Genomic DNA, 23167 nt, shown 5'->3' on the forward strand with positions numbered 1-23167 from the left:
GCGATAGTACAGCTTCCATACAAGACTTTTACACAGTTACACAGTCTGTGCAGATTCTCAATCATCCAGTTCATAGTTATCCAAGGTAAGTTTTCTGTGTCAAGTGGACTGTTTTTCCTCCTAAATTTCTCAGAGACCCCGTACAGATAGATCAAAACGATGTGGAGTTTGTTTCTCTCCTCCTCTTCTTTGCTGGTGTCTCGTTTTTTGAGGTCTTAAAGGAACTGATGAAGCCTTCTGGATAGAAGGTGAAACGTCTTAAAGAGAAGAAAAACAGTCCAGTTGACACGGAAAACTTACCTTGGGTTACCGGTACACAGTTTGTTAGAATGCTTTCTATCGCACAGCGGTAAAAGTTCACCAGGAAGGACACATGGTTTTTCTTCAGTGTCCTTAGGAAGAAGAGGCTTTTAATAAGGCTGGAGATGTTTGTTGTCCAGGACATGTTCTCTGAGATGTGGGTCCCCAGAAACTTGAAGCTGGAGACACGTTTGACGGCCCTCCCTTCAATGTGGATAGGGTCATGTGTGCCTCCTCTCACTTTCCTGAAGTCCACAATGAATTCTTAGGTTTTGCTGGTGTTGAAGAGCAGGTTATTTTCAGCGCACCATCTGGTCAGGTGCTGTACCTCTTCTCTATAGGCAGCCTCATTGTTGTTGCTGATGACACCAATCACCGTGGTATTATCCCTAAACTTGATGATGAAGTTGGATCTATGCACAGGCCTGCAGTCATGGGTTGAGAGAGAATAGAGGAATGGACTCAGCACACAGCCTTGTGGCTCACCGGTGCTGAGTGCGATGGTGGTGGAGCAGGGCCATATGTGAAGAAATGTATGGCCTAACCTCCCAGCATATGTATTCCATTTACATTTTATGTGGTAGCATCCAGCACCACTGTGGTCAGCAGGTCATGGGAATAACATTGTAATCTTTTGTGAGTTTGTGTTTGTCTGTGAGCTTCTTTGGCTGCCTACCTATGTGTCCCTTCACTGCACCCTTTATCCCCCAGCTCATTGGGCATCAGATTGCTGCAACTACAGAATGAGTTTAGGGAGTCTGGAGCCAGAGGACACAACACAGTAAGAAATGTTGAAGCCAGTTGCTACAGTTGAACTTTCCCTGATTTGCAAAGACCACAAATCAGCCGCAGAGCTGCAAAGTGTGGATATTATTCAAGAGAATGTGTTCAAACCAAATCAAGTCAAATCAAATCAATCTTTATTTATATAGCGTCTTTTACAATCAAAATTGTTTCAAGGTGCTTTCCAGAATCCCAGGGCTTAACCCCCAACAAGCAACAGTGGCAAGGAAAAACTCCACTTTAACAGGAAGAAACCTTGAGCAGGACCAGGCTCATGTAGGGGGACCCTCCTGCTGATGGCTGTTCAGCAGCACTGCAACTGAGGCCATTGGTCTGATTGTTCAGGATGGTGTTAATGGTTAAAAAAGGTGAATACTAACACTGAAGTCACTCTGAGACTCAGCACACATTTGCCACTTAGACCGAAGGATTTTCCTGAACTGACATGCATAGGGGCACTTTGCCATGATTCTGCGGAGCACCTTCCTGAACCACACGCAGATGCAGTGTTTGAGGATGCTCTCTATGGAGCATTTGTAAAAGCAGTCTATGGGAGAGGAGGTTATTCCTGAGAGTCATCAGTAAATAGAGTCTCTGCTGTGCCTTTGCTGGTGGTTGTGGTGGTGCTCCAGTTCAGGTTTTCCTCAAAGTACACACCCAGGAACCAAAGGATGGAGACCCTCTCCACATAATCCCCTCCAATAAACAGTGGCTGATTGGCCGCATTCTGTGCACCATGCTGTTAACCATTCTGCTTTGTCCTGGTATGCAGACTCGTCCCCATCTGTGATTACCCCTGCTGCTCCATATGGGACATCGGATCATGTAGGACATTTGGACATCCTCCATGCAGCTCTTAGTCCTGCCAGGGTTAGTGATGTGTGTGTTCATCTTAGGGAGTGGGGCAACAATGGAGAATTTCCAGCAGAGGAACACAACAGTCTGACTTAGGGACTGGTTGTAAATGTTGGTGAAACACCCACCAGCTGTATCTGGTGGATGTGGTCAGGCTCTCTCTAGTAACAGCACCTCAAAACAAATGGTTGCCGGATGTTATATGCTGGACCCCTCACCACATCTGTCTGGATTTGTCTCAAAGCAGTTCTCTAAGCCCCTCTTATGTGCATCTTTGGCCTCTCTGATCGTCAGATTGGCTCTGGCAGTGCTACTAAGCTACCTATCAGTGTGTGTGGGTTTCTAATTGGACAGATTTTCCAGGTGCCCCATTTACCCCCTCCAATGGCGCACTTGTGCCACCCCCAGGAGGCCTTGTGATTTGAGGATAGGCCCAAAAGATAAGTGCAGCAACAGCACCTGAATATCTGTTTCTTTGTATTTCTCACAGCAACTGAATATCCAACGAACTGTTGCAACAGGAATCTCTCATATGTAATCCAGTGATTATACTGTAGGTGTTCTCATTATACATTTGTTACTTTGTATTTTTGCGAAGTATTTTTGTTTGTGTAGATGATTTGACTGTGTGTGCATGTCTCAATATCCCAACAGGTCTTTTTTGATGGTTAAAGAGCATATTTTCGGCAATAGACACTTAAAAGAAGCACTGAAGGCTTTGATCACCATAGCAACAACACTGACTGATTCATTTTCTTGACAGACCACAGTAAGCCCTCGCTTGAAGAAGGGACAGAAGAGATATTAGTCATGCCATCTCATTAGTCCCATTTGAATGCGTTAAGCTAATGTGTGTGCGTGGACACTTTGGTATGTGCATATGTATTTTGGAACACACAATAGCAGAGTTGAGAAGGTTTGAGATGGACACATGATAATTTAAACATTAGCAGCCTTTATCAGCAACTCTGAGGTTCCCTTAGTGATGAACTTTCTCGTTAAGTAGACCCAACAGCTGAAGAGGGAGAACAAAGTCCAGCGTGCAAAACCTTTATTCTGATGCAAAGCAGGAGATAAAAAATGGCTCAAAGAATCAGGTGTTGTGAATTTTCTCCTGGTGGTAGCCGAGATGTGTTGATGAGGAAGGAAGCTTCGCAGACACCGACTTGGTTATCAAAGATGTTTATTGGAGAGAACAGTCAGGTATTAATCGGACGCTGCAGGTGTCTGAGGGAGGTTTCGCGGTCCCGTTGGTGAAGAACTCCGAGGTGTCTACTTCGACACCTCCTTCTTATACAGCCAAGTAAACACATTCTTTTCTGATGACCTCACGATATACAGTATGGCCAACCCAGTGGTATAGCGTTCAGTTAGTACCAAAAAAGGGAATGTTGAAAAGGCTTCATGCTATACATCCTCATATGGAGAACAACCAGGGGCCCACAGGCTCCTGTGTCATCTCTTAGCAGCTTCTCTTACATAAAGGAAGAAGACACAGGACACACATGTGGAGCATGTCCTAATATGGTACTTAGGCTGCCTGCTAAACACATTGCGGCCTTTCAGACGTAAAGGCCTGCACAGAGCGGGTCAGATACTACACAGGCAACAAAACCGCAACAGGCAGGCAAAAATCCACATAGGAAGAACACACACAAACCAAACAAGGCTCAGATACTGCAATACAAGGATATTCAGGCAGGGAAGACATGGTGGGACAGGTTTAAATAAACGGGAAGTATGACACAGGTGAACTACATAAGCAATCAATTAAGGGGGGTGGGAGTGAAACTGACTACACACTGGAGGAAAACAAGACTTTCAAAATATCAATCAATCAATCAATCTTTATTTATATAGCATCTTATACAATCAAAATTGTTTCAAGGCGCTTTCCAGAACCCCAGGGCCTGACCCCAGACAAGCAACAGTGGCAAGGAAAAACTCCCCTTTAACAGGAAGAAACCTTGAGCAGGACCAGGCTCATGTAGGGGGACCCTCCTGCTGATGGCCGGCTGGGTAAAGAGAGAGGAGAGGAGGGAGGACAGGTAGAGGATAGGATAGGTAGGAGAGGAGAGGGGAAGAGGAGAGGAGAGGTAGAGTGAAGGGGAGGTAGAGGAGAAGGAGGAGGAGGGGAAAGAGGAGAGGAAAGAAGAGGAGAGGGAGAGGAAAGGAGAAGGAGGGGGAGAGGAGAGGGAGAGGAGAGGCACAGAGCACAGAAACACACACAAAAAATATGATGCACAATCACTTCAACGGGGCCGGCGGTCATTATGCAGCTCCGATGGCAGTGATACCTGTAAATAAATAGAGGTGGGGGGGGAGAAGCAGAAAAACTACACAAGAATCAGCATAACTAGTCTGCTTGATGAGGAGAGGAAAGGAGAGGAAAGGAGAGGAAACCATGACCCAGTGGAGTGACAGAGGCCTGTCAGGTGATCATGTTTCCGGACCCCGGCAGCCTTGGCCTATAACAGCATAACTAAGATGTGACCTAACGATTAGACGACCCCCTAAGTATGATAATTTGTCTGTCTATCATAGTAACTGGAACTACTGAATTAGTAACAGTAAGCTTTTTCAAAGAGGTAGGTTTTGAGTCTGATCTTAAAAGTAGCGATGGAGTCAGCCTCCCGTACCTGGACAGGGAGCTGGTTCCATAGCAGGGGGGCCTGGTAGCTAAATGCTCGGCCCCCCATTCTACTCCTGGAAACTCTGGGAACCACAAGTAGACCAGCATTCTGAGAGCGGAGCGGTCTATTGGGCTGATAGGGTATCACTAGCTCCTCCAGGAAGTATGACACAGGTGAACTACATAAGCAATCAATTAAGGGGGTGGGAGTGAAACTGACTACACACTGGAGGAAAACAAGACTTTCAAAATAAAAGAGGGCACATACAAGAAACGTGCAGCACAGATTTTGACACTTTCTAGTTTTGACCCCTTGGTTTCCTCTTCCTTACGCTCTAGCGCAAAAACATATTTTTGTTATTTCACTGAGGTGCTATATGCTGTTTTGTCCATAGGATATTCCTGATATTATGCTTGAGCCCAATGTAAGGGCCCAAAAGCAGAGGAGATGCAATTTTGTTTGGTTGGTTTGGTTTTGGTTGGGGAAAAAAACAACCCAAAAAGTTTACCTTGACCTCAAATATTGATTTAAAATAACCAAATATTAGGATGAAAACTGGCAGCATCAAAAATCAAAACCTCAACTTTTTTGTCAATAAAATGTACGCCATCCAAGACTTGATTTCTTCAATGCACGCAAAAATTTGGTCCACATTAAATAAGTTCTGCCATTTTAGTGGCACATGAATTTGAATGTCATATGCATAAAAGGAGATGCTGTATTTCCTGAGGATAGATGCAAGGGACAAAAGGCCCAGCGAGAAGTTAAAAGGCTCAACAATTGAACCTTGAGGTACTTCGGGAAAGCTGCAGCTACAGAGGAGTCATTTGCTCCCACACGAACACAAAACTTTCTCCCTGAGAAGTAGGACTCAAACCACTTTAGCATTGGATGTCCACCCAGTTCTGCCAAAAAGAATTTTCCCAGAAGGATGGTCCACTGTGTTAAAGGTAAGTAGAAAATATCACTACATCATAAAGACCTTCACCAGAGCTACTTTTGTACTGTGGTGGCAGTAGACTATTTTCTCCATAACCTTGGAAAGTAAGGAAAGCCTGGAGATTGGCCTAAAATTGGAAGTTAGAGAAGCTTCATAAAATGCATGCTGGTGCAGCTCCAACTTTCATTAATAATCCTAAGCATATACAGTGCCAATGTGGAGACAAACTCTTTAAAAAGTCCAGATACTGCTGGATCTATGGGAGAGCCAACAGGCTTCACACGATCTGCTGATTCCTTTTATTTTCTACAGTTATTAGAAAGCTTCTTTGAGTTGACTATAAAAGAATAAATCAAACCCACTGACGTTATGACATTAATTTGATTGTTCTGTATTGTTTCCATCAGTGTGGACAATGACACACTGATGGAGCTGAATGAATAGTCATTTAGTTATGAGGTAAGATGGGAAACATCTGTGACAGAAGTGGTGGAACGTGCAGCATGTGGAGCTGGGGAGGTAAATTATATTTAGTTTTATTTTATATGGCATCAATGATAATACATTTAAGCTGAACATGTCAAAATAGTCTGGAAACTCATGTGCACCTGTATCCAGGGAGCTACAGATGCTGTCTGTGCACCAGCCATTTTTTCAGGTCATTCATTTTCATGGCCCTGTAACTACACTGCCCTGACTTGAATAAAAGGATGCTGCTGTCAAATTCATCCTTCACTGTCTGTTAATGTATTATGCATAATACATCCCATCTGTTAATTTATTGTGCATAATATATCCACATATGATGTAAGATAAATCAACATTTAACTTTATTACATGTCTGTGCACAGTGCACCAGTGTTTGCTTTGAGCTTGTGCTCGATGCTTTCTTCCATCACTCACACTTGCAGGCAGCATTCCTCCCTGCACAGCATGGCTCATCTCCTAGGGGCCCTCCTCACCAGCACAAGCATTACTCAAGCATCACTGCACATGATGGTCAGGTAACAAGAGCACCCGCTAGTCTGGGGGAGAGTAAAAAAAAAAAAAGTGTTGTGACTCCTACTCTGGCCCCACCTCCTCCTGGGCAATCAGCTCAACCACCACCACCTGGGCCCTCTCCTGCAGCTGCACCCAATCCGCCCAAACGACTCTGCACCCATAAAAGGCCCCTATGCACTCAGGCCAGTGCTTGATCTTACTGATGTTTTTGGCAACACGTCCCGTGGACCCAGCATCTCTCCAGGCTCCCCAGCGACTCCCTGCGTCTTCCAGCGACTCCTCTGCAACTCCTCTGCAACTCCTCTGCAACCTGCCTAGCCCCTCTTCCTCTGACCTCTTCCTCTTCCCCTTCCTCGGACGGATTTCTCCTATCCTCTGGACACTTGGACTCCCCCACAGACTCTCGCCCCTGGATCTCGAACTTGGTTCGTCTGCCGCATCACGCATCAATAGTTTGTCTCGGCCTCTCTCATTTAGTTTCTTCCCTCCTGGTTTTTTTTTGCTTCATTAAACCTTCAGAGTTTACTTTTAATTCCCGTGTCTGTCTGCCTTCTTTGGGGTTCCGCCACACTTGACCGCCAGTCCTCTCGAGCGTAACAGAAAGATCAAGCCAAGATGAGTCAAGGTGGAACCCCGGGGCAACCGGCGGCCCTAGGACCCCCACGTTACCCTCCCCCCTCGAAAGTAGAGTGGAGGCCCACTCTGCCCAGCTCTCCTCCCTTCAGTCGGAGCTAACCAAGGCCTTCCCCACAATCCAGGGGAAGATTTCCGAGCTCCAGAGCTCCTCTCAGACCACCTCCAGTACCCTGTCCGCCCTCTCCAACCAGATGTCCGCCATGGCAACCGTTTTGGCTTCCATTATTCCGAAGCTAGGCAGCGACCCCGGTGGGGCTGCTCCATCAGAACCATCTCTCCCGCTTTCTCCCCGAGCCGAGCCCAACCTTGCCAGCCCCCGTGTGTTCGGTGGGGATTTCGACATGGGCAAACTGGTATCTATCAGATAAGTATGATCTAAACCAGTCTAGTGCTGTCCCTATAATCCCAATCACATGTTCCAGTCTCTGTAACAGGATGCTGTGATCAACTGTATCTAAAGCAGCACTGAGGTCCAGCAGAACCAGCATAGAGACCAGTCCATGATCGGAAGCTATGAGAAGATCATTAGTGACTTTAAGAAGTGCTGTTTCTGTGCTGTGGTGAGCTCTAAAGCCTGACTGAAACATCTCAAACAGGCTGTTCCTCTGCAGGTGCTCCAGTAACTGAGTCACCACCACCTTCTCTAGAACTTTAGAGATAAAAGGAAGGTTGGATATTGGCCTATAATTTGCTAAGACATCGGGATCCAGTGATGGTTTTTTAAGCAACGGCTTAATCACTGCCACCTTGTAGGACCGGGGTACATAACCTGACACTAAAGAACCATTGATCTGGTCCAGGATAGAACTGCCTATCAGTGGTAGAATATCCTTCAACAGGTGTGTTGGGATGGGATCTAAAAGACACGTGGTGGTCTTGGATTTCTGAATTAGCGATGACGCCTCAGAAAAATATATAGGGCTGAAGGAGCTTAAGGGCTCGTTGGAGACCCTGTATGTTCCCACAGTCGGCACATCTGGTGATGGTCCAGTTGTTGGGATGGCCTGGTTAGCTTTCTCTCTGATAGCTAGAACTTTATCAGTGAAGAAGCTCATGAAGTCTTCACCACTAAGGGAAGAAGGGATACGTGGATCTAAAACACTGTGACTCTTGGTTAATTTGGCCACAGTGCTGAAGAAAACCTGGGGTTGTTCTTATTTTCCTCAATCAAAGAAGAAAAATAAGCTGTTCTAGCTTGCGCGCGAAGGGCCTTTTTGTAAACTAATAGACAGTCTTTCCAGGCTACATGGTAGCTGTCTATTTTACAAGAATGCCACTTCCTTTCCAGTCTTCGCACTTTCTGCTTGAGGGTCCTGATATGTGAATTATACCAGGGGGCACACCTCCTCTGATTTACTATTTTCTTTTTCAGGGGGCAACAGAATCAAGCGTGATTCTCAGTGAGTTGCTGCACCTTCAGCAATAGAGTCAACCTCAGCAGGGCTAAGATTATAATGATTGATCCCTGGGGAAACACACGGTGGTCCTGGGATCAGCACAGGGATCACTTCCTTAAACTTAGCTACAGCATTATCTGAAAGACATCTGCTATAGTAAGACTTTGTTCTGAGCATAGAAGAATCCTTAATCATAAATGTAAAAGTGATCAAAGAATGGTCTGACAGGACTGGGTTCTGAGGGAACACTGACACATGTTCTACCTCAACACCATAAGTCAGAACTAGATCTAGGGTGTGGTTAAAGCTGTGAGTTGGTTGGTTTATCTGCTGGAGGAAACCAACTGACTCAAGTAATGAAGTGAAGCCATTTCTAAAGCTGTCATTTATAACGTCTATATGGATGTTAAAGTCTCCAATGATAATGACTTTTTCCGTTCTAAGGACCAAGTCAGATAAGAAGTCAGAGAACTCAGACAGGAACTCTGAATGTGGACCAGCAGGGGGCCGATATACAACTACAAACAGAAGTGGCTTTTCTGTCCTCCAGTTCAGATGAGTGATGCCAAGAGTCAGGCTTTCAAATGAACTGAAGCTATGTTTTGGTCTGGGATTAATTAATAACTTGGAGTGATAGATTGCTCCCACTCCCCCTCCTCGACCAGTAACACGAGGAATATGATAATTCAGATGGGTAGGAGGAGTAGATTCATTTAAGCTCACATACTCCTCCTCCTGAAGCCAGGTCTCGGTAAGACAAAATAAATCAATGTGATGATTTATATCAGGTCGTGCACTAACAGGGATTTACACAAAAGAGATCTAATATTTAACAGTCCACACTTAATTGTGATATTAGTTTCTCCAACTTGTGCTTCAGTATTAATTGTAATAAGATTATGGTGATTGACCGCTCCCCTGCTCTGTGCTTGGTGAACCTTTAACCGTGGAACAGAGACTACCTCTATAGTGTTAAATATGTTATTGTTGGTGGATGAGGGTTCTAAGGAAGCAGCAGAGAGGTGTGTAAGACCACAACTCTGCATCCTGGTCTGGACCCTGGGTTGTCAGGTCACTTTGGGTCTAATAAAATTAGCCAGATTACTAGAAATGAGAGAAGCACCATCCCGTGTGGGATGGACACCGTCTCTCCTAATCAGACCAGGTTTTCCCCAGAAGGTGCTCCAATTGTCTATAAATGCCACCTGGTTATCGGGGCACCACCGTGACAGCCAGCGCGGACGAGCGACAACATGCGGCTAAACATCTCATTGCTGGCCAGATTGGGGAGGGGACCAGAGAATGCTACGGAGTCCGACATCGTTTTTGCGTAGTTACACACCGACTTCAAGTTAATTTTAGTGACCTCCGACTGACGAAGCCGGGTGTCGTTGGCTCCGACGTGAATAATAACTTTACCAAATTTACGATTACGTCTCGCCAGCAGCCATAAATTTGCTTCTATGTCGCCCGCTCTGGCCCCCGGAATGCACTTAACTATGGTCGCTGGAGTTGGCTTCACGTGGCGCAAAACAGAGTCGCCAATTACCAGGGTCGGTTTCTCAGCGGGTGTGTCGCCGAGTGGGGAAAAGCGGTTAGCCACGGGAAGCGGTTGGTGGTGCACCGTGGGCCTTTGTTTTGGGCTACGCTTCCTACGAACCGTCACCCAGCCGCCCTGGCTAGCCGGCTGCTCGGCTGCTGCCGGGGGACCGCTAGCTGTAGCTACGCTAGGCGGCTCCGCAGCAGCTAGCTTACCCTGGCTACATGACGCAACTCCAGCTAACTCCAAACTGCGGAACCGCGTCTCAAGCTCGCTAAGTCTCGCCTCCATAGCCATAAATAAACTACACTTTCTGCACCTGTTCCCTTCACTAAGGGAGGCAGAGGAGTAACTAAACATTTCGCACTCTGAACAGACAAAGACACCGGGTGAAACAGACGGTGAGGCCATGCTAACGCTAGTGATCGGCGAAGCCCTGTATTTGTTTAATATGGGTTGTTTCTTACTGTTGATATCAGGTGACTAGAATGTCTCAAGTGTTCAAAATTTTAAGTAAAGTGAATACAACACACCAAGTGTTCAATATTAAGTGAATACAACACACCAAGTGTTCAATATTAAGTGAATACGGTACCCCGTGCACAATGCAACCAACGAACAATAGAAGAGACAGGAAGTGACGCAATACTCACGCAATCACGCAATCGTTAACCTGCATAAAAGAGGGCACATACAAGAAACGTGCAGCACAGATTTTGACACTTTCTAGTTTTGACCCCTTGGTTTCCTCTTCCTTACGCTCTAGCGCAAAAACATATTTTTGTTATTTCACTGAGGTGCTATATGCTGTTTTGTCCATAGGATATTCCTGATATTATGCTTGAGCCCAATGTAAGGGCCCAAAAAGCAGAGGAGATGCAATTTGTTTTGGTTTGGTTTGGTTTTGGTTGGGGGAAAAAAACAACCCAAAAAGTTTACCTTGACCTCAAATATTGATTTAAAAGAACCAAATATTAGGAAAACTGGCAGCATCAAAAATCAAAACCTCAACTTTTTTGTCAATAAAATGTACGCCATCCAAGACTTGATTTCTTCAATGCACGCAAAAATTTGGTCCACATTAAATAAGTTCTGCCATTTTAGTGGCACATGAATTTGAATGTCATATGCATAAAAGGAGATGCTGTATTTCCTGAGGATAGATGCAAGGGACAAAAGGCCCAGCGAGAAGTTAAAAGGCTCAACAATTGAACCTTGAGGTACTTCGGGAAAGCTGCAGCTACAGAGGAGTCATTTGCTCCCACACGAACACAAAACTTTCTCCCTGAGAAGTAGGACTCAAACCACTTTAGCATTGGATGTCCACCCAGTTCTGCCAAAAAGAATTTTCCCAGAAGGATGGTCCACTGTGTTAAAGGTAAGCAGAAAATATCACTACATCATAAAGACCTTCACCAGAGCTACTTTTGTACTGTGGTGGCAGTAGACTATTTTCTCCATAACCTTGGAAAGTAAGGAAAGCCTGGAGATTGGCCTAAAATTGGAAGTTAGAGAAGCTTCATAAAATGCATGCTGGTGCAGCTCCAACTTTCATTAATAATCCTAAGCATATACAGTGCCAATGTGGAGACAAACTCTTTAAAAAGTCCAGATACTGCTGGATCTATGGGAGAGCCAACATGCTTCACACGATCTGCTGATTCCTTTTATTTTCTACAGTTTTAGAAAACTTGTTTGAGTTGACTATAAAAGAATAAATCAAACCCACTGACGTTATGTCATTAATTTGATTGTTTTGTATTGTTTCCATCAGTGTGGACAATGACACACTGATGGAGCTGAATGAATAGTCATTTAGTTATGAAGGTAAGATGGGAAACATCTGTGACAGAAGTGGTGGAACGTGCAGCATGTGGAGCTGGGGAGGTAAATTATATTTAGTTTTATTTATATGGCATCAATGATAATACATTTAAGCTGAACATGTCAAAATAGTCTGGAAACTCATGTGCACCTGTATCCAGGGAGCTACAGATGCTGTCTGTGCACCAGCCATTTTTTCAGGTCATTCATTTTCATGGCCCTGTAACTACACTGTCCTGACTTGAATAAAGGGATGCTGCTGTCAAATTCATCCTTCACTGTCTGTTAATGTATTGTGCATAATACATCCCATCTGTTAACTTATTGTGCATAATATATCCACATATGATGTAAGATAAATCAACATTAACTTTATTACATGTCTGTGCACAGTGCACTAATGTTTGCTTTGAGCTTGTGCTCGATGCTTTCTTCCATCACTCACACTTCCAGGCAGCATTCCTCCCTGCACAGCATGGCTCATCTCCTAGGGGCCCTCCTCACCAGCACAAGCATTACTCAAGCATCACTGCACATGATGGTCAGGTAACAAGAGCACCCGCTAGTCTGGGGGAGAGTAAAAAAAATAAAAGATTCAACCCAAACCGTGCCAAGCATCCCTCTGTGGAATTCTTCACCCCTTCATAAATGCAGCTCTGAGCCAACAGTTTGAAACCTCCAGAAATTAATTATTAAATTTGAATTCTGGCCGTTTTTGAACAATTTAGTGATTACTGCTTTCCAAACACCCTGTAGGAGTTGCTAAAGCGAAAGTGCATAATGCGGTTTCCCCCACATTTACACTTTACTTTGTACAGCAGAATTTTATAGTTTTATACAGACTTCTGATAGATGTTCATAGTTTAAATTCTCTTAACTATGCAATAATATATTATACTTTTTATATATGTATTATTACTTTTTTTTTCTTGTCATGAGATTTCCCTTTACATGCTAATTGCCTTCCAACTAATTTCTGTGGTCTTGATTTTAAAATCGTAGATTGTATGCTGTGTAAGGCAATAAATAATATAAAAACAAAAGTACTATCTGATTTCATTTTTATCCACAAGACGATCAACTGGCATTCTAAAATTTTCCTGCTGAATTAAATAATATAAACATAGCTTTTAAACCTTAAGATTGTATTTATGTGTGCAGATCAGATCAATACTTATGCCTCACAAATATGTGAATATTCCACTTAAAAGGCCATAGAAATTACAGGTTAAAAAATAAATGCAGAATCATCTTTTCTTGTCTTAAATAATCTCATCATCTTTTGCTCCAGGGCTGTGATATTATATGTGAATGTGAGCTGCATAATATAAAGACTGTGTAGTATCTGAAGCCTGTGTATCTATTCTCTGCAGGCCTTGACCTCTGTAAGGCCTTAACTTGTTTTTCAGCCATCCTGGAGCCATCTCACACATGTTCCATATGTGTCCTGTCACCTGTGTTTACATGTGCTCGTGACTGAATGTCTTGTTTTTTCCTGTATGGGAAGCTGCTGAGAGGGAGTCCTGGGGCCCACAGGCTCATGGGTCTTCTTCTAATGGACTGGACTCTATACCATTTGGTTGGCTATATTGTGTTATGAGGTCATCAGAAAAGAATGTGTTTACTTGACCATATAAAAGGGGCTACCAAAGTGGGCCTTTGTTTTGGGCTACGCTTCCTACGAACCGTCACCCAGCCGCCCTGGCTAGCCGGCTGCTCGGCTGCTGCCGGGGGACCGCTAGCTGTAGCTACGCTAGGCGGCTCCGCAGCAGCTAGCTTACCCTGGCTACATGACGCAACTCCAGCTAACTCCAAACTGCGGAACCGCGTCTCAAGCTCGCTAAGTCTCGCCTCCATAGCCATAAATAAACTACACTTTCTGCACCTGTTCCCTTCACTAAGGGAGGCAGAGGAGTAACTAAACATTTCGCACTCTGAACAGACAAAGACACCGGGTGAAACAGACGGTGAGGCCATGCTAACGCTAGTGATCGGCGAAGCCCTGTATTTGTTTAATATGGGTTGTTTCTTACTGTTGATATCAGGTGACTAGAATGTCTCAAGTGTTCAAAATTTTAAGTAAAGTGAATACAACACACCAAGTGTTCAATATTAAGTGAATACAACACACCAAGTGTTCAATATTAAGTGAATACGGTACCCCGTGCACAATGCAACCAACGAACAATAGAAGAGACAGGAAGTGACGCAATACTCACGCAATCACGCAATCGTTAACCTGCATAAAAGAGGGCACATACAAGAAACGTGCAGCACAGATTTTGACACTTTCTAGTTTTGACCCCTTGGTTTCCTCTTCCTTACGCTCTAGCGCAAAAACATATTTTTGTTATTTCACTGAGGTGCTATATGCTGTTTTGTCCATAGGATATTCCTGATATTATGCTTGAGCCCAATGTAAGGGCCCAAAAAGCAGAGGAGATGCAATTTTGTTTGGTTTGGTTTGGTTTTGGTTGGGGGAAAAAAACAACCCAAAAAGTTTACCTTGACCTCAAATATTGATTTAAAAGAACCAAATATTAGGATGAAAACTGGCAGCATCAAAAATCAAAACCTCAACTTTTTTGTCAATAAAATGTACGCCATCCAAGACTTGATTTCTTCAATGCACGCAAAAATTTGGTCCACATTAAATAAGTTCTGCCATTTTAGTGGCACATGAATTTGAATGTCATATGCATAAAAGGAGATGCTGTATTTCCTGAGGATAGATGCAAGGGACAAAAGGCCCAGCGAGAAGTTAAAAGGCTCAACAATTGAACCTTGAGGTACTTCGGGAAAGCTGCAGCTACAGAGGAGTCATTTGCTCCCACACGAACACAAAACTTTCTCCCTGAGAAGTAGGACTCAAACCACTTTAGCATTGGATGTCCACCCAGTTCTGCCAAAAAGAATTTTCCCAGAAGGATGGTCCACTGTGTTAAAGGTAAGCAGAAAATATCACTACATCATAAAGACCTTCACCAGAGCTACTTTTGTACTGTGGTGGCAGTAGACTATTTTCTCCATAACCTTGGAAAGTAAGGAAAGCCTGGAGATTGGCCTAAAATTGGAAGTTAGAGAAGCTTCATAAAATGCATGCTGGTGCAGCTCCAACTTTCATTAATAATCCTAAGCATATACAGTGCCAATGTGGAGACAAACTCTTTAAAAAGTCCAGATACTGCTGGATCTATGGGAGAGCCAACATGCTTCACACGATCTGCTGATTCCTTTTATTTTCTACAGTTATTAGAAAACTTGTTTGAGTTGACTATAAAAGAATAAATCAAACCCACTGACGTTATGTCATTAATTTGATTGTTTTGTATTGTTTCCATCAGTGTGGACAATGACACACTGATGGAGCTGAATGAATAGTCATTTAGTTATGAAGGTAAGATGGGAAACATCTGTGACAGAAGTGGTGGAACGTGCAGCATGTGGAGCTGGGGAGGTAAATTATATTTAGTTTTATTTTATATGGCATCAATGATAATACATTTAAGCTGAACATGTCAAAATAGTCTGGAAACTCATGTGCACCTGTATCCAGGGAGCTACAGATGCTGTCTGTGCACCAGCCATTTTTTCAGGTCATTCATTTTCATGGCCCTGTAACTACACTGTCCTGACTTGAATAAAGGGATGCTGCTGTCAAATTCATCCTTCACTGTCTGTTAATGTATTGTGCATAATACATCCCATCTGTTAACTTATTGTGCATAATATATCCACATATGATGTAAGATAAATCAACATTTAACTTTATTACATGTCTGTGCACAGTGCACTAATGTTTGCTTTGAGCTTGTGCTCGATGCTTTCTTCCATCACTCACACTTGCAGGCAGCATTCCTCCCTGCACAGCATGGCTCATCTCCTAGGGGCCCTCCTCACCAGCACAAGCATTACTCAAGCATCACTGCACATGATGGTCAGGTAACAAGAGCACCCGCTAGTCTGGGGGAGAGTAAAAAAAAATAAAAGATTCAACCCAAACCGTGCCAAGCATCCCTCTGTGGAATTCTTCACCCCTTCATAAATGCAGCTCTGAGCCAACAGTTTGAAACCTCCAGAAATTAATTATTAAATTTGAATTCTGGCCGTTTTTGAACAATTTAGTGATTACTGCTTTCCAAACACCCTGTAGGAGTTGCTAAAGCGAAAGTGCATAATGCGGTTTCCCCCACATTTACACTTTACTTTGTACAGCAGAATTTTATAGTTTTATACAGACTTCTGATAGATGTTCATAGTTTAAATTCTCTTAACTATGCAATAATATATTATACTTTTTATATATGTATTATTACTTTTTTTTTCTTGTCATGAGATTTCCCTTTACATGCTAATTGCCTTCCAACTAATTTCTGTGGTCTTGATTTTAAAATCGTAGATTGTATGCTGTGTAAGGCAATAAATAAATATAAAACAAAAGTACTAATCTGATTTCATTTTTATCCACAAGACGATCAACTGGCATTCTAAAATTTTCCTGCTGAATTAAATAATATAAACATAGCTTTTAAACCTTAAGATTGTATTTATGTGTGCAGATCAGATCAATACTTATGCCTCACAAATATGTGAATATTCCACTTAAAAGGCCATAGAAATTACAGGTAAAAAATAAATGCAGAATCATCTTTTCTTGTCTTAAATAATCTCATCATCTTTTGCTCCAGGGCTGTGATATTATATGTGAATGTGAGCTGCATAATATAAAGACTGTGTAGTATCTGAAGCCTGTGTATCTATTCTCTGCAGGCCTTGACCTCTGTAAGGCCTTAACTTGTTTTTCAGCCATCCTGGAGCCATCTCACACATGTTCCATATGTGTCCTGTCACCTGTGTTTACATGTGCTCGTGACTGAATGTCTTGTTTTTTCCTGTATGGGAAGCTGCTGAGAGGGAGTCCTGGGGCCCACAGGCTCATGGGTCTTCTTCTAATGGACTGGACTCTATACCATTTGGTTGGCTATATTGTGTTATGAGGTCATCAGAAAAGAATGTGTTTACTTGACCATATAAAAGGGGCTACCAAAGTAAGCACTTTGGAGATCTTCACCGTCTGGACCACGAAACCTCCCTCGGGCAGACTGCAGTGTCCGATATATACCTGACTGTTCTCTCCAATAAACAGCTCTTATAACCAAGTCGGTGTCCGTGAAGGTGTCCTTTCTCATCAGCACATCTTAACTACCAGAAGAAATTTACCACAACTGTAATCTTATTCACAAGTAAATTCCTGTTTAAATCAAATGTGAGTAAATCTGAGCAAACTTGGATTGTAATTGTAAATATAAAAATTTAAGAACTATAGGTGGACAGTTATTAACATAAATCTGTGCAAATTAAAAGCAGGATAAAGTCAAATGTTCTCTTTAAAGAACAAAAAACATTTAAGGAAGAAAGAAACAATTTCCAGGTACTTTTTTAAAACAATGATTTCATTTATTATCACAAAGTACTCTATTACATTTACAGAATGAGTTACTGGTGACAAAAAGAAAATATGTCATTGTTCTCTCACATCAAATTTCTGCTGTGCTTCACAGTGACTGGAGGGTCCCCAGAAGAGTAGGTAACCCTAACATTATGAAGAGTTGTCAATTGTGTGATGGAAGTTTGTGGCAGAGGTTCTTTTAGGAACTCTTCATATTACACAGTGATTCTGTTTTCTATTATATTAAAAGCTGTTTTTTCTGTTACATTGTCAAAAAAGGAAGGTTCAGGGAGCAATGTCTCACCTGCACATCCTCATACTCCCAAAAGCCAAATATAAGCTCTGAGGTGCCCTCGACAAAAGCTTCAATTCGAAAGTCCTCGATAAAGAAAAAATAGGAAGCCATTGACTGTATTTCCAAGTCTGTTGGAACCCTCCAGAAACCTGTGACCGAGACCTCAGTGACAAAAAAAAAATAACATGGATGGATTAATTTTGGTGAAAAACCTTTTATCATCTGTTTTATGGAAAAGGGAGAGTTTAGCAGTAAGCAAACCCTTTGGCCAAAAAGAAAATTTTAAACAATAGCACAAAACAGATACCCTGACTGGTACGTGTACGTCACACATTTCACAAAGCTGCATAAAATACAGTATTAAATTGAGAAGCAAGTATTTCAGTGTAAATCTAGCTAATTATCTGTCACACCTTATTAATTGGCATCAGGTTACCTTCTGTCAATTACATTATCAGCAAGCAAAAACACTTCAGATATAAAGACTATAAGGCCTACAAAATGACACATGAACAGTTTCTTTTCCCCAGCGTTTTCCAAAAAAAAGCCAAAGGAGGACTCTTCCTGATGGCCAGTATTCTGTTTTACAATTTGATCCTGTCTTTGGAGTTATACATTTCTAAATAAACAAAAACCTTGTGTTTGGATATCATTAAACATCAGTTTATGGAAATAGAAATAGAAATTCTAAATAGAAACATCAATTGCATTTTGTGCTATTAATGTAGATAATTTGTCTGGTGTTCCTAAAGCTTAGAGCCACTCCACACAAATGTGACATAAAGTAGTGATGTAAACATGTTTACTGGCTTCCAACAATAACGGAGATCTGATCATTCACCTCCTAAAAACACATCACTTCCTTATACACTTGAAATCCGTCCTTAAGAAAGGAGAACTGTGATCATTTGCCAGATCCATTCTGTTCACTGTTCATCTGCTTATTAATATTTCACTGCACTCTCAATCTACAGCAAAGCCACTGGAAACACACTCTCAACAGAACTGAATGGGAGTTTTATCTGTTTCTTTCTCTGAATATACAAGAACATAAATGGCACTCAAGCATGTACATGTACAACCACCCAAATTTGGATTAATGCAATATAGACACAGAAAATGGGCTGAGATTGTTAAATATATATATTTATTAGCAACCACAGAACAATACTAGAAATCCAACGACTTCTACCCTGTAAACCATAATGCTGTTAAAGAACCTTGTGATTAACCCTTTAATCTAACCAATTAACACATAAACCAAATCACTCTAGTTTAGAATTTCAACATTTCTTAGCAGCACCATCTTCTTTGCATCATAATTATCTACAAAACCTTTTAATGGTGGAAGAAACAGCTATACATACAGCTATACATCAAGTTGATGATTGAAGCTGTCTCAGCTGATCTACTGTCCCAACTACAGACCTTGGATATGGCTAGTGGCAGCCAACGATTAATAAGCAAAGCTCTAATGACGTGTTGGACCTCTGTAGGAGCACCAACACCTTCGAGGGGTTAAACGGCAGCATTTTACCCTTTTCCATGTGGACAGTGAAATAATGGACTGTTGAAGGCAATGAATGAAGACAAAATGTTCTGGGAGTAGTGAAAGTCAGTTGCTCTAATTTAAGTAACTTTGGATTCTATCTGAAGTCATGGCCATTAACCAAAAAAGCCGGTACTACAATATGATCTTCTATTTCTGAGTTCTTTACTAATTAGACCATCAAAGATACAAACGTACAGTACCTCAGCACTTCCTGGCAGGAAGGCATTACCAGATTAAATGCAATTCTGTTTCTTCTCTTCAGAAGTAAAGAAATTATGCTCTAATTTGTCTCATCAGGACAAGATTGGTAATCTATGTGCCAATCACCAGCCGTCAGTCTTCTAGCATGCTCAGCAGCTCTTCTCCTGTCTATAGGTCAGAGGGACGGGACATTGCTCCCAACTTCTGACACCACAACACATTTGCACAGTTGTCATTTGAGACAACAAAGCAAGTGTTTCTTTAGGAGTTTGAACTTAAATATCAATATCTGTAAAATCTTGAATATCAATATTGTCTTTGTTGCTAAGATATGAAATTAAGCTTTAGAAAATATATTCAATATTTACTCAACATATGTTAAATTCCCAGAAAAGTTTGATGGATGAAAAAAGGTCTGATCAAAAATAGGTTCAAGGAAAATATTTCACATCATGTGTAAGTATGGACAATATTGCTTTTACAGTGAAAATATGGAACATTTATAAGGTAGATTAAAAAAAAGTAAATATTAAAAAACTACAAATAGTTTTACACTTACAGTTTTATTTTTCTATCAAAACACCCATCAGCTAAGAAATCTAGACCCACCCACTTTGGCACAAGTATCATTAATAATATCAATATATATTTGATTACAACACAATTTTATTTCTGAGTAGTAACACACTTTCTAGTCATAACACATATGTATTTATGATGTTATACATCAAAAAGTTCTCCTTTTCCACCTCTGTTGACAAATGAATAATAATTCCTCTTCTTTGCATGCCCTTAATATTTACAGAGTGTTTCTGTCTGAGTTTATTTTTGCTGGCTTCTGCAGAGCAGGAGAAAAGACTCACTGGAGTTTCAATCACCTGTCACAGCACTCCATTGTATATGCTGCAGGAACAATATGGAAATTGTGATGAGCAAGACAATACAATACATAAAAACGGCTGTGAAACAGCTACAGTCAAACACAATCAGTCACACCTCTGCTGCGTGAGACGTCCCCATAAAACCTTTACCTGTCTCTTTCCTTGACTTGGCTGGCTCCATTTCTGCAGACCAGCTTAGGTCTGTATATCCCACCACAATTCAGTCTAAATAGCAAATACATCAGCAACTTAAACCTTTCCAGGTTCTGCAATCTACATGCAGGAATTCTAAATTGAAATAATCCCTCTTTCTTAAATCAGGTAGAGGTATGAATGTTTGGTCCCAACACCTTATCTAAAACACCTCATGTAAAAAAAAATACATTCACTTTAATTGGGAAAAGGCAAATATAAATACTGAAATACTGACATAAAAAGTAAAGAAGAATAGTAAAAGGAGTGTAAGATGGATGAGAAGAAATTTCTCCCACTCGTGTGTGTGTGTGTGTGTGTGTGTGTGTGTGTGTGTGTGTGTGTGTGTGTGTGTGTGTGTGTGTGTGTGTGTGTGAATTATTGACATCCACACAGGCTTTGTTTGCTGTCACCTACATCCATCCAAGCAAACCCAACAAGTACATTCAGCACCTCTGACTAGTTGATAGCCAGGCTACCTAGAGGCTGATACCTTACTGACAGAAAAGCTGCAGACCTCCAGGAGTATTTTGTGGAGCATTGTAGAAACTCCCAGAAACCCTATGGAGAATATAGCAGGGTGGAGCTTCATGTGTCTTATTGGAACAGTTAAATACAACTTGCTGTTATCCTCCCACCACCTCCAACTCCTCACTTCATGTTTTTAATTCACTGAGAAGCAATAGCTCTTCATCTCTGCCTCACAGAGAGGATGAACTCTGGCTGTAGTTTCTCAATGCCATTTGGCTGTATCTCAGAGATGGTGGTGAAGGGGGAGGGTGGGATGGGACTGGAGGGAGACAAAATGCCGCCTCTGACACAGGGGAGCTACTACAGGATCCCAAAAAATCTCGAAACGGAGACGGTGGAGTCAAAGCGATGAGCTCCTCTTCCAACTGCGACTTTCTCAGAGGGGAGTTGGTGAAGCATGGGATAAGCTCCCCATGAGCAGGAGAGAGGGAAGGAGAAATGTGAGGGTGAGGAGGGGGAAGGGGGTAAGGTGAAGGAGGGATTGAATGGATAGGACAGCCTCCTCTAGCCCCTGAGCTGGACTCAGTGAGCGGTACGGGCTGAATGTCTGCATAAGTGGTGACGGATGAGGGTACCTGGATGTCATGGGGCTGCAGGTATTGGTCAGCGGGGCAAGGTGATGGAGGTCTATTTTTGAACACGGGGTATGAGTGCGTAGGAGATGGTAACAACATCATACTGTTGAGCTCAGTGATGTTAGCGGTAAAGCGGTTCACAACACAACTGATCCGGTCCATTATTGAACGCTGCGGGCCTCCCATCTGCTCGCCGGCAGCAACTAAACAACTTTCATACCCGATAACAGCAGAGCCGCTGCTGCCGGGGCCACAACTGCTGCCGCTGCCACCACTGCAAATGCTGTTGGTGTACTGTGACGCACCACCCATCTGAGGCGCTTCAACAAAGTCTGCCCCAAGCCTTTGGGTGACTGTGCTGATGGGTGAGGCCATCTGAGGTTGGTACATCATCGAGTAAGTCTCCACTGGTTCAGACAGCTCTTGGGTCTTCTCAGTGACTGAGTCAGGATGACTCCGCAGAGAGGAAATGGAGGGGTGGGAGGGCAAAGGAATGTGTGGAGGAAGATCCCCAACTCCAGAGTAGCGCTCCCCACACACCTTAGAGAAGGGCTTGATGACAGCTGTCTGGTTGTTCTCCTTCTTCTTAATGTGGAAGGACAGTCGCTGCCACAGGTGGCTGCCACGAGAAGTGCTCCGCTCCGCCTGGGCCCAAGAAACCGATTTACCATTAGAGCTAAAGGACAGAAAGTTGGTCGAAAGAAAAGGAAATGTATCATTTATAGGCCAAAACAGCTGTTTTTAATGATTTGACACAAACAGTATGTACGGTTGTATTAAGATTCCACAATGAGTGGGATGTGATGTATTTGCTGGTTAGCTAGTTTGTTTCACAACTGGTTTCTGTACTAATAGGAGTGGGTCGCTAACCTATAAGAGGCTATATTATACTGCACTATACTGTACTGTACTATACTGTACTGTGCTATACTATTCTGTACTGCACTATACTGTACTGCAATATACTGTACTATAGTATAGCATATGGTTTGTGGTATTTCATCATACATTAAACATCTTGTAACAGGCGATGAATTAAATGTAGTAATATTGCACAATCAATAACACAATCACATATCTTCTGGTTATTTTGTTTGTCATGATAAACATCCATCCATCCAACCATCCTCCACCGCTTATCCGAGGTCAGGTCACGGGGGCAGCAGCCTAAGCAGAGAGGCCCAGACTTCCCTCCCCCCAGCTACTTCTTCCAGCTCGTCCGGGTGGATCCCCAAGCGTTCCCAGACCAGTCGAGAGACATAGTCTCTCCAACGTGTCCTGAGTCTTCCCGGGGGCCTCCTACTGGTGGGACATGCCCTGAACACTTCACCAGGGAGGCGTCCAGGGGGCATGCTGACTAGATGCCCAAGCCGCCTCATCTGGTTCCTCTCAACGCGGAGGAGCAGCGGCTCTACTCCAAGCTCCTCGCGGATGGCAGAGCTTCTCACCCTATCTCTAAGGGAGAGCCCAGCCACACTACACGGGAAGATCGGCCGCTTTTATCCGTGATCTTATTCTTTCAGTCATTACCCAAAGCTCATGACCATAGGTGAGGGTGGGAAAAGAAGATCAACTGGTAAA

General features: G+C 42.8%; 1 protein-coding gene across 5 annotated transcripts in view; it reads right to left on the reverse strand.

Moving 5' to 3' along the window:
* Positions 1–17342: 17342 nt before the first annotated feature.
* grm5b (glutamate receptor, metabotropic 5b) overlaps positions 17343–23167 on the reverse strand; it is a 51091-nt gene continuing 45266 nt past the window's right edge. For 2 of the 5 annotated variants that reach the window (XM_057050667.1, XM_057050666.1), the window contains exon 18: positions 17343–22262. In XM_057050667.1, the coding sequence (XP_056906647.1) occupies positions 21182–22262 (1081 nt within the window). In that variant the 3' untranslated portion in view covers positions 17343–21181. The remainder of the gene's footprint in view (positions 22263–23167) is intronic. The other 3 variants (XM_057050671.1, XM_057050669.1, XM_057050668.1) reach the window with 3 other exon arrangements.

This window comes from Takifugu flavidus, chromosome 12, assembly GCF_003711565.1.
Source record: "Takifugu flavidus isolate HTHZ2018 chromosome 12, ASM371156v2, whole genome shotgun sequence".
NCBI lineage: Eukaryota > Metazoa > Chordata > Actinopteri > Tetraodontiformes > Tetraodontidae > Takifugu > Takifugu flavidus.